The sequence below is a fragment of the Atta cephalotes genome (assembly GCF_000143395.1).
Source record: "Atta cephalotes unplaced genomic scaffold scaffold00005, whole genome shotgun sequence".
NCBI classification, from domain to species: Eukaryota; Metazoa; Arthropoda; class Insecta; order Hymenoptera; family Formicidae; genus Atta; species Atta cephalotes.
In genome coordinates this window covers 3,792,277-3,802,750 of record NW_012130069.1, presented here as the reverse complement: position 1 = coordinate 3,802,750, position 10,474 = coordinate 3,792,277, and the positions used below count along the sequence as shown (strand labels likewise).

Genomic DNA, 10,474 nt, shown 5'->3' with positions numbered 1-10,474 from the left:
AATTAAAATGTAAAAAAAAATACAGAGATAGCGACGTCAAGACATTGATAATGTGTTTATACATCTGTCATATCTGTTTGTAAAATTGCTTTCTGGACAGTGCTAGATTACTCTCGAAGTCATATACATTTATGTATATGACATGATTCATCGATCGCGACTGGAAAGAGCTAACCATCATCAAATTTGCCTAGTAATCATGATACCAATATATGATTCAACAACAACTGTGTGAATAACCTTGTTTTACAACAATTTACTAATTTAATTATGAACAATTATTAATGCATATCAGAGAATTAATAATTGTTGATACTGTCATTTGATCAGAGAGAATCAATGATATTATTTTTATTATTGTTTTCTAATATTTCCTTATATAAAGCCTTCCTCATGAAGCTGTCTTTTCGAATAATTCTAATTAGCCGCAAACGTATTTATATTATCTATCCAAATTATAATCGCGATTAATATTATTAATTACTTAATTGTAATAGTATTACTTAATTGTAATAGTATTTTTTTCTAAATTGTCTATCTTGTCAATAAACTTTCGTTATATTATATTGCTGTTTTATGCTGCTTTTACGAAAATTTAAAAAATGTAATTATTTTGAATTTCTCGTCGATCACGCAACGTTCATGTATTATAGCACCGACATAGTTCTCAGTTATGGCGCGTTTATTTCTAATTATGCAAAATGTATGGTTATTTTAGCCTTATCGCCACTATGCTGTCCGTAATAATGCGAATATAGCAAACTAAGTTATATAAACGCGACGGTGGCCGTTCACGCGCATAGACAAATCTAGAAAATGAGTCGCGCGCATACGTGTACAAAATCGTGGCGAGTGAATGCGCACTTTTCCCTGTTACTTTCGAGACGCTTCTGGATTGTTATATCTATTGCAATGCTTCTAGACCATTCTGGACCGTTCCATGTCACTTGCGAAGCCAATGAGCCAATCCGTAATGAAAAATGTGTAGAAAAGGCAAATTATATGACATGTAATGAAAAAAGAAATACGTGATAAAAATAAATCAATATAAATCAAATAAATCAAGAAACAATTAAGATACGAATAATAATTACAAAATGTATAAAAGAGAGATCAATGAAGAAATAAAAATTATATGCGTATCTAGGGAGAACACAAAATCACAATAAGATCAAGACATATGTGTTGTTTCTAGCATATGTGTTCTAGCAAAGTATGTTATAACATAAATTAAATTATTAAATAACATAGAATAAATGAAATATGAATTGTAAAATGTAAACGGCCATAATGTGATTAATTAAAATACATTTTTAATAATCTCTCTCTCACTCATATGTTATTTCTATAAATATTCATATATTATCTCTATAAATATTTTATATATCTATAAATATTTTAGTTTCACTTAAAAATTATATTAATAAATTAAAATTATATTAATAATTATATTAATAAATTATTATATACATCACTCATTATAGTTTATGATAAAACTAGGGATTTGATTGCAATCGAGAATCAATAAATCTCGTAAATCTCCATTAATTCTCAAAATCGAATCGATTCAATTATTTTATATATGTATTCTCAAATTAAGAGAGAGACATGTCCTTAAACAACCTGTCTTAAATAATAATTCAATTTTCAGTCAAAATATTCAATTTTAATACTACAACTAGTTTATATAATTTAAAAAAACGTTGAAATTATTATATCTGTGATGCAATTCTGTAGCGTAACGAAATTACGTTCTCACGTCTATCGTGAATCATCGTATATAATACGATCACGTGGTTACCATCTGTCAAAATAGGCAGACTCACTTAGAAATGGCGGTGCGCGACCGATTTCCGCTATTCAAATTCGTTCGATGAAAAGACCTTTTCCCGTCTCGAAATCATCATGTTTCTGAGCAAAATCTTTTTCCTCCGACATATTCGAATCTTGTCATGAAATCAATAAAAAAAAACGAAAGAAATAGTATAGAAATAAATAGAATGACAATAAAAGAGTCGAGAATAACACGCGATTACACAGCGTTCTGAGAAGTCGTCGGAAGACGCTCGCGACATCTAGATAATATATTGACGTGACGTATGTTTCGAGAATTATCGATTGCATATAAAAGTAATCGGTCGCGGCGTCTCCTTCACAAACGATGTACAACTGTTGACGGAGTTATATTGGTCAAATAAGAGGAAGAAAAGCGATAGCATCGATATTTCGGACTGTTTCGACATTTCTCTACACTTTGACGCTTTAACGTGAAATAGACATGACGACGAAGCTGAGCTTCAAGGTATACTTGGTGAACGAGGATCCATGGACCTGCACGGAAGTGCGCAGATTCGGCATTGATGCTGATGTCGCGACGAGTTTCATATATCTGCGCGAGAAGCTGCAGACCATTTTCCCAGATCTGCGGGGCAAGAGATTCAATGTCACCTGGAAAGGTAAGTTCTTTGAGTTTCTCTTTTTTTTTCTTCTCATTTTGTCGAGGAATTCTTGGCGAGACTCGATGTTCGTCAGTAATTGATGTTTATCAAATTTTGTACACTGAATGCTTTCCATTTAGTAACACAAGTCAATACATTTTATTCTTGGCATTCAGAGAGCAACAAAGATAAAACAACACATATGTTGACTTGTATTATTAAATACATCCAGTATACTAATTGCAACTATTCAACTTATTTTTATATTGATAGATGATGAAAATGAAACTATTACTATATCCACCGATGAGGAATTGGAAATTGCATTGCATGAGATGGCTAAGAATATGATCTGTAAGCTCTATATCATGTCGCAATCAGAGCAAGAGACAATAGACATGTCAAAAATAGAAAAAATACAACATCCTGGCGTAATATGTGATGTGTGTGATAAAGCTATTTGTGGTTTTCGTTTCAAATGCATGCAATGTGCAGATTATGACTTATGCATCGACTGTATGACACTCGGCAATCATACAGAGCATTACATGGTCCGTATGACTCAGCCAATCGTGTGGTCGAGCTATCACGCCCGTCGTCTTGCTCATCACGTACGCAAGTTTGTAAAGAAAGCGGCGTATCACTGCAAAGAAGATGAACGTAAATGCAATGAATCTCATAAGAACAAGAACAAGAACAAGAGAAGCAGCTGTCCAGTGTTCAACACAGATGGTAAATTTGATCTTATTGATCCATCTATTATAAACTCACTGGAGAATTTTATAATAGACATTTGTGCTGGTCCATCAGACGAAAATCAAGAGCGGAAGCGGACTAAAGAGCAGTACAGGGAACCATCTGCTGAGGCTGCAACTGAGGCGACAGAAGACTCGCAGCAAGAAGCTACCAGGCATTCCTTCTCACAGCTGCTGAAGATCGTCGAGGACAATATCTCCAACATTTCACAATTTCTAGATCCACTCGGTATCAACGTCACCGTGATGGCTGACAATGACTCCTCCAATAAAAAGTCTGCAGACAGCACTCAGAAGGTTAACACACAAAAGCCCGAGGCCCGTGCATCTTCAGAGGATTCCGCCAAGAAGTTCCCAGGTGAAGGAAAAAAACTACGTAACGATCCAATAAATACTGTAGCTGCTCCTTTGGAAAATGCACAAAAGGATTCAACAGCTGCAGCGGTAGTATCTCCAACTACATCAGCAACAGCAACCTCTGCTGAACAAGCAGCTGAAGCCGAGGAATGGACGATGATACAACGTGAAAGCCCCAGTATTAGCCGCACCTCTTCCACTTCTTCCTCGAATGGAACTTTGTCTAAGCAGGTATGCTTCGTATATATGCAAAATAAATGATAGGTGATTAGAACATACAATTAATAAAATATAATTAAAAGTTATAATATTTAAAACATATATAATCATAATCATTCTAGACATAATTACACAATATTAAAGTATAATTTGATAATTTAACACACACGCACGCACGCGCACACACACACACACACACACACACACACGCACGCACGCACGCACGCACGCACGCACGCACGCACGCACACGCACATATATATATATATATAACAAAAAATAGTTCAGAATTCGAAAAACTGATAGGAAATTTACAAATCACTTGCTTTACTAATACTAAAAATTGTTCCTAATAGCATTGATTTTTCAATTTATTCAATTTATGAGTACAATCATTGTGTGTCTAATATTAATGGCTACTTCATAAGTCCTAAATCTTCTTTATTGCGCAAATGTATCACGTGTTCAGAATACCTTATCTTACAGGCTATACCATCCGCGCCGTCAGCACCTGTGGCAGAGCCGGAAAAATCATCATCAAATCAGAAAATCTATCCACCCTTACCTGAAGAAGTAAGAAACGAATTTTATCATCCAAATCCTAAGATTCAGAACGCCGTCGAAGCGATGATGGCAATGGGATTCACCAACGAGGGTTCATGGCTTACCCATCTGTTAGTTGCACAAAATGGTGACATCGACAAGGCACTGGATGTAATACACCCGGTACGCCGTCATTAGGAGAGATGGGGCCAAAATTTTAGTTAACGATAGTTTACATATAATTAACAACAAAAATAATAATTAACATAGTCTATGCTTTTCATGGTTGGTATGATAGTTTGTAATTATTATTCATTAGCGTCTTATATTATTATAGCGTCTTTTTTTTATATTGTTAGATTTATTCTGCATATACTATAATTGTTTTTAAAAATTTGAGTAAGACACAACGTTAAAAACTTATTTTTAAGAAATTATTTCGATAATATTTCTTTGCATATTGTTAATCGCCTGGAAAACGAAAAATCCGGGTTCAATTCCAAAAAAAATTGCACTTAATAACTCTCGTTCGAAGTGTTACCTTATTATTAAATTTATGTTGCACATACATTGTACTACGCTATTGTTTCAAAAAATGTATTACGATATTCGTTTATGCAATATATGTTATACCTATTCTTAATATATTAATATAATATTTTACATAAGAAACTAAAATATTTTTGGTGACTGGAATATTATGTACTGTTATGTTTTATTTTAATAAAGTGACCATGATATTAAAGATAAATATTTCTTTTTAATTTTAATGCTCTATTAATTAAAAAAAATATCCAAAGTTTTTTTTGGAATTAAAAGTAATATTTAAAACCAAAATGCTGAAAGCTTTAAAAATTTTATTATAAATATCTCAATATTCAATTACTTTTATAGGAATTTACAATAGTCAATTAAGATCAGCGGATTTTTATTAGTAACTAATTCTAATTCTCTTTGACCGCTGGGTGTTATGTTCCTGATCCATTTGCGATCCTTATAATATTCTATTATACTATCAAATTCCGCGGAGTTGTAGTCATCGACTACAATAGGAACAAAAGGATCCAGATGCTCGAAGCCTTCTTTGCCAAGCAAATATCTGGGAAGATAGGAGTCTCGTTGTTCCTAAAAATAAAAGATTTTTCTTGTATTATCTTGCATCCATACGTTTAATGCTAAAGATTTTCCTGAATTTTAGTTTAAATATAAAACAATGTTTTCTTTATCGCAAATCCAACTATCTAAATTAAATATTATTCGGATAAAAGAATACCTAATTACGCAATATAAATTGTTATATGTACCTTATTTGCCTTTTCATCTACTGACAATACAATTGCACCGTTACACCAATCATCTTTTGTTATATCCAAAAACGGTATCGCCAGCGACACTTGTTTGGGCAGGACCATCTTCTTGTTATCATCGAAGATGCGTGTGTGATCCGCTGTAAATGCGTTGAATCCGTCTATCATGACCATTGTCTTGCACTTCCCTGCAGTACTGGCGAGCTTTATCTCTTTTATCAATGCATCCACTACGCCACAAGCGTACTTCATGCGATTTATGCCAAAGTCAATAAGTTCTAAGATGTGAGTACCTTGGGAAGTAGTTTCGCGTTGATTCCAAACATAATCCTTAGTCATTTTAAGCTGTAAATAACAACAAGCATACGTTAGATATATATATATAGTCATATATATAGTCAGCACAGTGATTTTAGGAGATACATACATCTAATTGTGAAAGTAACTTCGAGTTTTGAGTTTTGAATTGTCTCAACCACATCCCAGCGTCGATCGGCAAATCCATGCATCCTGGAAAGAATTCCGAAGTTGCAACTTCCTTCATATCCTTGAACCAATGCGCACCTGAAAAACAAATGGCATTTAGTACAGTTTAATGAAATGAAATAATAAATCATTTACATGAAAAAAACATACCCCAATATATATGTACAAGTAAATAATTCTGCATAAAAGCATAATGCAATATGTGACTCAATATAATACTTTTTCCTGTTCCAAATTTTCCATCTATTTAATATGTAAGGAGTTTCTTATATTAATTTTTGTATATGTAATGTTGATGCTCTTTTTTAACATAAAATATATCTATGAAAATAGTATGCTGATGATAGAAAAGCAAAGTATTAAAAAAAACAAAGCGATTTTACAATCTTGCAATATAAAACAAATAATTTCAATATCAATTCATATTCAAATTCAAATAATTTCAAAAGGATACATAACACATATTTATTGACAGGTTTTGTATAGTCGGTTTGGCTGAGATAAGATATAACTTCGATCGCAGGTTGTCTAATCAATATCGCACATTCTTGAAAAGTAGTGACTTGCTTCATAAATAAGCGAGGCAAGCCACCATACTGAAAGAGTTGTTGCTGAATATTTTTTGGTATTGTATAAAGTCTAGCAATGTGATCTGTATTATGATTAACTGGATTATTCTCTGTTGTGCGAAATAAACATGCTTGAAACATTTGCTCATCGTTCACCTTAATAGCTGTACCGAATTTTCTGCCATATGTTTTATATATTCCCCTTAGAAGCGAATCTGCAATCAGAATATTCGTTAAATCTTTATGTCTCTTTAGAATATCTCCAATCAAACTCAAAAATTAAAAATTACTATTTGATTAACTGAATCAACAGAATCTTTAGTCAAATTTCGAGTTATAACAATTTATTCAATTCGTTGTTCCTAATCTAATCTTTCTTCTTATGCGCCATACAGCAATAAATTAATAATTCTGTAATCACATTAATAAAGTATCATAGATATTACTTAACAAGTCAATTTGAGTTTGGCAACTATTATTTGTATGATGACAAATGTCATCTTGCGGATCAACTTATTTTCGCTGTCAGTAGTTGCATAGAATCATAATCATGTAAATAAAATTTATAAGAGAAAAAACAACTAGGCTACATATATTACAAGTAATATATGTAGAATATATATTATTGATCGAACTAATATTGACAAATTAAAAATCAACATATAAAATCTTACATGAGCGTAAAGACATTGCGTTGCTTTTTTTCTCTTTCAGAACAAAGCACGTTTGACTGTAATTATTCCGAATTTTCGAAAAAATTCAATACGTCCCACGACGTTATATGCACATAACCTCAAGTGTGCTTGGTGCTCTCGAGATATATTTAGTACGATTCTGCGCAGATTCCAAATGCGGCCATTTAAACATATATGTCGTGATAATTTTGAAATGATAGCTTGAGACATCAAAATGAATATTTATCAAATAAAAACATAAAAAATAATCAAAAAGATATAATAATCGAAAAGAAGAATTAAGAAATATATATTTTTATCGCATCCAAAAAAAGAAGGTATTAATATTAAATTGGGAAAAGCTTGTAGAAAATTAAATTTTATTAACAAAAAATAAAACCAAATTTATTATATATTATATTATAAGTAAATATAATTAAAAACACAAAAATAAAATAATAATGACACAATAGGCGTATCTCGTCGGTTATGATAAAAGATAAAACCAAATTCATTCAATACTTATAACCGTTCACTGAGCGCTTACTGAGCGATCAGTATTATAAATGCATCCATTATATTATATATAAGCAAATATAATTAAAAATTATAATGATATAATGTTTAATTCAAATAATTACAGCAACATAATAGCATATAGACTGCGTTCCATTTCACGCATAATTGATGTATCATTTTATCCTTGTCGTTCGCCGAGTGTCAAACAAGAATAAAATGATACATTATGCACATTGTGCGTGAAACGAAACGCAGCTATAATGATCTCACTTTCTTATTGATTGTACTCAGCAGAATATTTATTTTTGCAACTTATTATATAAATGTTTATATAACTTTCTCAAAAACTTTGTAACTTTTCTTACAATCGTACTGCAATTTAAAAGTGCAGGCAGTAATGTCGTTGAAATATATTTATATCAACTAACACAAGGAACTTATACGATTGATTTCTGCGTTTCAATGACGTTACTCTGCACTTTTAAATTACACGGTTGTAAGAAAAGTTACAAAGTTTTTGAGAAAGTTATGTATAAATATTTCTATAACTGTACATTATGCTAGAGTGTGCTCCTTGGAATATCATTCCCGGTAAAAAATTTTTTATGCATGAATATGTATAAATATATATAAACATACATAAACATGCATAAATATTCATACTTATATAATTATATATACGAAATATGTCCATACATGTTCATATATCCTTCTTTCTTTTGTAAAATTATTTTTTAGTGTAATAGAAATAATAATAATAATGTAAAAACATAAAAGATAATTAAAGGAATAATTTTCATATCGTTTTAGAAAAAAACAAGTTTTTTCGCATTTGATTTAATTTGGAACTATCTTATAAGCGCAAAATATTATTTGATATTAAGTAATATCTTAAATATATTCTTAAAATATTAAATAATATTTTAAGAATATTGTACTAAAATTATATAATATTAAGTAATATTCTCGAAATATTAATGGAAGGTTATATGTCCACTCCTGATAATATTGCATGATTATTAAAAATAACATTAATGGTGCTGTAATATTGTATAAACATTAAATAGTATTATAACAAAATTTATTTTAATTTGTAAAACTGTTACAACTGTTTAGCATAAATATACGTTTAAAAACAGAAAATAATTTTGGCGCGCAAAATAATTGTAGAACTGAATATGTACTTAAAATCATGCGAAAATATTTTTTAGTACAAGATGAAGCATAAACTGATAACAATTTTATTGGATTGTAAATTCAAATTGCACTAAATTAAGAATAATTAATATTTATAAATATTTTTAATAATATTTCAGGGATATTAAGATATAATACTTACATAACATAATACCTAGGATATGAATGAACATATAACTTCTATAGAATACTCTTATAATATTAAAAAATATTATGTGATATTTTCGAAATATTATAACTTATTTTAATTTTTTTAATAATAACCATATAACATTCTAGGAATATTTTGCGCTTATAGGGTAATTTCATAAATAAATTATTGGAGCATAACTGACAGCGGTTTTATTTACGATGCGAATAAGGATTTTATTCTTATTCGCATCGTAAATAAAACCGTAAATAAAATCGTAAATAAATAATTTCTTTATTTAAATCGATTTCAATGTACTAATTTTTTACTTGTCTAATGTTATTATAGTGATAATTTTCGATTTCAAAAGAAAAATACATAAGAAAAACACAGAACTAAAACGACTCCCAAGCGATGGAACCTTCAATTTCTACCCACTTTTAGTAGCACAAATATTTGCGCAATGATGTTCACGTTATACAGCCCGTTCGATCTTTCCTTTGGATATTTTCCATTTGATGACACAAGTTGACAAAAGCGTTCTATTTTTCTTGATATTCAGAGAATAACAAAAATAGAACAACACTTGTATCGACTTGTGTTATCAAATGGAAAGCACCTTTTTGTGTCTTTATAAACTTGGCGTGAAGCCGCTATAGCATCGATCTATATTAAATATCTACTATTTATAAACATACGCTTTAAAAACACATCGATTCAGGAAAAGAAAATTTACTATCATATATCCGTTTATAATATCTGTTTATTTTAGTCAATTTATTCTACAAGGCCATTTCTATTTAAAAAAGATTCCCAGGAAAAAATGTTTTAAGTATAATTTTATATATAATTATATAATTATATAAATATATATAATTATATACAATTATATATAAGATATGTATAATTTATATACAATTACATTATATACATAATTATATAAAAATATATATAAAATATTTTTTCTCGGGTTACAAATTTTGTTACAATAATGATTAATTAACTTATACACTACAAATTATTTGAGACATAATATTTTCCACGATTATAATTAAATCGCCATTAATAATGCCAAAAGCTAATAAAAACGCAAAAAAGAGATAACAAAAATTAACCCATCAACTTTATTTTCTTAAAAATTATTGTAAGTATCCTCGACTTTTGTCACAAATGATATTACATAACAATTTTATTATTGTATGTTAATTTCATATTATATCAGCAATATAGAGTCAAAAGAACAAAAAAATCTTTTGTCATATACTAATTGAATTATTAGC

At 30.0% G+C, this 10,474-nt stretch overlaps 2 protein-coding genes across 2 annotated transcripts; one reads left to right on the top strand and one right to left on the bottom strand.

The window, feature by feature from the left end:
• Window positions 1-2,278: 2,278 nt before the first annotated feature.
• LOC105626324 (sequestosome-1) lies at window positions 2,279-5,063 on the top strand. The gene is made up of 3 exons (XM_012207625.1): window positions 2,279-2,456; window positions 2,712-3,781; window positions 4,256-5,063. The coding sequence occupies exons 1-3, from the start codon at window positions 2,279-2,281 to the stop codon at window positions 4,508-4,510; spliced, it is 1,503 nt and encodes a 500-aa protein (XP_012063015.1). The 3' UTR covers window positions 4,511-5,063.
• Window positions 5,064-5,200: 137 nt separating this feature from the next.
• LOC105626322 (28S ribosomal protein S29, mitochondrial) lies at window positions 5,201-7,364 on the bottom strand. The gene is made up of 6 exons (XM_012207624.1): window positions 7,349-7,364; window positions 6,560-6,889; window positions 6,256-6,348; window positions 6,047-6,183; window positions 5,617-5,964; window positions 5,201-5,437 (listed from the first exon to the last, which is right to left on the bottom strand). Exons 1-6 carry the CDS (start codon window positions 7,362-7,364, stop codon window positions 5,201-5,203), a joined length of 1,161 nt encoding a protein of 386 aa, XP_012063014.1.
• Between the last annotated feature and the right edge of the window lie 3,110 nt (window positions 7,365-10,474).

What these genes read in the sequence shown, in the direction of transcription:
- LOC105626324 (XM_012207625.1), top strand. Translation starts at nt 2,279, where the DNA reads ATGACGACGAAGCTGAGCTTCAAGGTATACTTGGTGAACGAGGATCCA. An exon ending in ATTCAATGTCACCTGGAAAG is followed by an intron (nt 2,457 to 2,711) that starts GTAAGTTCTTTG and finishes TTATATTGATAG; the next exon opens with ATGATGAAAATGAAACTATT. An exon ending in ATGGAACTTTGTCTAAGCAG is followed by an intron (nt 3,782 to 4,255) that starts GTATGCTTCGTA and finishes CTTATCTTACAG; the next exon opens with GCTATACCATCCGCGCCGTC.
- LOC105626322 (XM_012207624.1), bottom strand. An exon ending in ACTTGTACATATATATTGGG is followed by an intron (nt 6,184 to 6,255) that starts GTATGTTTTTTT and finishes TTTGTTTTTCAG; the next exon opens with GTGCGCATTGGTTCAAGGAT. An exon ending in AGTTACTTTCACAATTAGAT is followed by an intron (nt 5,965 to 6,046) that starts GTATGTATCTCC and finishes TGTTATTTACAG; the next exon opens with CTTAAAATGACTAAGGATTA.